At 30.9% G+C, this 3845-nt stretch overlaps 1 protein-coding gene across 5 annotated transcripts in view; it reads right to left on the bottom strand.

The window, feature by feature from the left end:
• Positions 1-267: 267 nt before the first annotated feature.
• Positions 268-3845, bottom strand: part of LOC108751513 (ATP-citrate synthase) — a 62379-nt gene continuing 58801 nt past the window's right edge. For all 5 annotated transcript variants that reach the window (XM_018491738.1, XM_018491740.1, XM_018491741.1 and 2 more), the window contains exons 9-11: positions 1212-1517; positions 723-1140; positions 268-608 (exon numbers count right to left, since the gene is read on the bottom strand). In XM_018491738.1, the coding sequence (XP_018347240.1) occupies positions 517-608; positions 723-1140; positions 1212-1517 (816 nt within the window). In that variant the 3' untranslated portion in view covers positions 268-516. The remainder of the gene's footprint in view (positions 609-722; positions 1141-1211; positions 1518-3845) is intronic.

Raw genomic sequence — 3845 nt, 5'->3', positions numbered from 1 at the left:
CACCAAAAAATCATTTTAAGGTCCAAAAATCCTAACAACGTAATTAATTTTAATTGCAATAAGACTTTTGCATATTGCACATCGTAATTATAATATGACAAAATACATGAAAATGGCCTTTTTTTTTAAATAAAATTTATAAGAGGTTTGTTTATATATAATATGAGAACTCTATAATATAACCATAACTCTGATTTTTATTATAGCGTTACGGTCGTTAAGAGTCACAATAATATGAATACAAGAATAAGCCCTTTTTAATTACAAATTTATCAAAAATATGATGCAATAGACTAATTTAGAAAATAGATTCGTATTCAATATCCAAAAAGCTAGAAAATTACTAGTCTCATTCCGGTGTTCAAAAAAAGTAATTCTTCATCGAACAATGTAATTTATCGATATCAATGATAAACAATTTTTTATGTCGCATATTTATTTTTAAGATGGTTTGTGAACTAAATGCTTAACGATGAGACATATTAAGTGTTACATATTGTATCATTATCTAACAATTCAATTATATTGTTCAGGTAGTACATAAGAAATATCATCCCAAGGATGACGATAAAGACCTTGCTTTAATCTTTTTTGATCCATGTAATGACCTAAAAGAAAAAGATCTCGTTAGCAAATGATAATATCCATAACATTTTTTTATGTAATATGTGCATAATGCATATAATGCAAATGTATATAATTTTACACGTATAACCACATACCAATAAATCCTATACTTCGACCAAGAACGAACAAACTATTTATGGCACCTATTTCAATATATTCTTGCGCCTCTTCTCTAGTAAAACTACCACTGTTGCGCAACATATCGACAAAGGAGCAAGCAATAATACCATCCACATTAAGAATTAAATTAGGCTTTTTACTAGTTGTTATTTTTTCAACTTCTAAAGCATATTCGACTAAAGGTCTTGCCGGAAAATTCTCTAACACAAATTCCTTGATAAGTTTTACACGCATGTCTGGATTGTTAATTGACTTAACACGATGGCCAATACCCATGATCAATTCTCCTTTTTTACGTGTATTATTTACAAATTCTTGTGGATGTAAACCAGTGTCATACGCTTCAGAAAACATACGAGCTGCACCATCTAAAGCACCACCGAAACGGTCTCCCTGTAAATTAATGTATCATTGAAGTATTGAAAATATATCATACTATTCTTTAGAATTTAATTTTCGCTTACAATTGTTAGAAGTCCCGAAACGAGACTGCTAACCAGGTCTTTCCCGGCACGTGCGCAAACAATAGTATTGTGAGCTCCAGAAACAGCTGGACCATGATCAGCTGTGAGCATCAGCGACATTTCAAGAAACTTACAATAGGTTGGGGGTAAACAGCGTTGAAACCATAAAAGTGAGACAACGCCACCGATACCCACATTTTGTTTTAGAACCTCGGTTACAGGCATACCAGCATATAATAATTCTTGTCCACGTTCATCACAAATTGATGTCATAAATGATGCAGGTTTACGTATTAAACCAAGTTCCTGTACAATATAAATATTATAATAATACATACCGTATGTACATAATGATCATAATAATTCAATTAGGTTAATACAATAAATAGCTACCACATGTACAAAACTAACTCAATGCTCATTTTGCGCTATATTCTTATGTATAGATATATGTATATGAATGTATATATGTATATATAGGGTGTCCCAAAAAGATCAGGACACCTGAATAATCTCGGAAAATATAAATTTTACAGAAAAGTGTTTCAGACAAAAGTTGTAGGATTCACAAAGATCTATTTACGGATCTTATCAATTTAACCTTGAGTGGTGTCGTCAAGATCAGATCAAGGTCACATCGATTTTTTTGAATGGAACACTCTATTTTTTATTCTAAAATCTAATAGTTGATCGAGAGCTTTCTAAAATAAAATACATAAAAATGAATTTTCAGTGCAAAAATGAAAATAAGAAAATCACCAATGATCTTGATCTTAACAAATGTTATTTAGGACATGATCCTGAACGACATTCAAGAGGTTTTAGCCGTCGGTCGGACACCTTGCGTAATGCTAATGCGATACTGTAACTTTTAAGTCTTATAACTCGAAAAATACTTCATGAAAAATTATTTTATTACAATGTTTTGGAAAGCTCTTGAGATTGACTATAAGAATATGCAATGAAAAATAGGGAGTTTCATTTAAAAAATTCAAAGTGACATTGCTCTGACCTTGGTGAGTGACGCCACCCAAGATCAGACTGATCAGATCACTAAATAGATCATTTAGAACTCTACAACTTTTGTTTGAAACGTTTTTTCTAAAATGCTCTGTTTCCGAAATAAAAGGAGTGTACGGGTTTGAGACACCCTGTATATGTATATATACTACAGTATACACAATTATATTATATAAACGAAACAATTTGATTTGAGCGAGAATGTTTTGCATATTAAAACCCATTTTGTTATTTAATGCGTTGTACTTCCTCAATGTGTAATTTGCAATTTATTTTATTTTTTTATCACTTATATAATTTTCTTTCTTAAGAGGATCCTAAAGCGAAGCTCGAACTCCGACGAAATCACCAGAGGTCGCGCATCGACATGTTTTTATATATTATCACATCAATATCTCATGCAACCTGATACACGCAATCGCACATTCGTGTCAATTTTCGTATAACAAATTCGTCGCGATAAAGCGTCTAAATCTAATTCTAAGAACTCGACGTTATTTTTTCGTGTAAACTACGTGTCTGGGAACCACTATTTCGTACGTACAAGTTGCAAAGCATTCATTTCAAGTAAATGTTATGACGACTTGACGCTGAGATGTTTCACTAAAAAATGATAAAAAATATATCAATTTTGAAATTTTTGATCATTCTAGGCATAGACTCCACTTCCCAGACACATTAATGCATATACATTAATCCTGGAAAAGAATTTTCGAATCGGTAAAAAAGAAAAAAAGTATTTGTTATACAAAAATTACATGATTTAATCGGTAAAACAGGAGGCTTTAGGATCTCCTTAAAGTAGGATCCTCTTGAGTACTCAGCTAAGAACTTCGCGTTGACGATGACAACACAGAATCAGACAGCGACCTGGCAAAACCACTGAATTATAAGACAATTGAAATGTGCATTGCTAATGTAATAGATGAAAAAATGTAAAAAACGTGGATGAGATAGCATGATGTTTGACGGGTATTTTTTCTCTTTTTAACTATCTGCGCATGCACATAACCACAGTTACATACAGTAGCGCAACTCCCTGTCGGCACCTTTGATGTGAGCGTGACCAAAATGGCATGCGCGAAATAAGCAAGTTACCTAGGTTGCCACCTAAACTTCTTTCTCTTTTCATCTTTTTTTCGCTCTGTCAAAACTCACTAGAATTATTCGCGTCGCACTCCAACAAATGCGTTGGAGTAAGAGCTGTTATAGGAGCATATTAGAGCATGCAACGCGAATAAACCTACTATTACAATGAAATAATCTGAACTAATGAAAATTAATAAAAATTGTCAATATATTGAAAAATAAAGAGAAAATGTAAAAAAATATTAGGAAAAAATATTAAATTACCTTTAAATATATTTATAAAGAGAAATATACAAATATTACATAATTGTAAATATATTCTACGAAAATGTTTTGAGTTGATATAAAAGAAAATTTATATATATGTATATATGTCCAAAAAATAAATTTAAAATACAATAAATAAAAAATTTAATATACTTTACATAGAAAAGATATATATTAATTAATACAATATATTAAAATAATTTTGATAAGTATGCTGACATATAATGTATACGTAAGATACAAAGTGCATGTCAAAAT

This window comes from Trachymyrmex septentrionalis, unplaced genomic scaffold (genome assembly GCF_001594115.1).
Source record: "Trachymyrmex septentrionalis isolate Tsep2-gDNA-1 unplaced genomic scaffold, Tsep1.0 scaffold48, whole genome shotgun sequence".
NCBI classification, from domain to species: Eukaryota; Metazoa; Arthropoda; class Insecta; order Hymenoptera; family Formicidae; genus Trachymyrmex; species Trachymyrmex septentrionalis.
The sequence above is the reverse complement of the archived record's forward strand: the minus strand, read 5'-3'. Positions and strand labels throughout refer to the sequence as shown.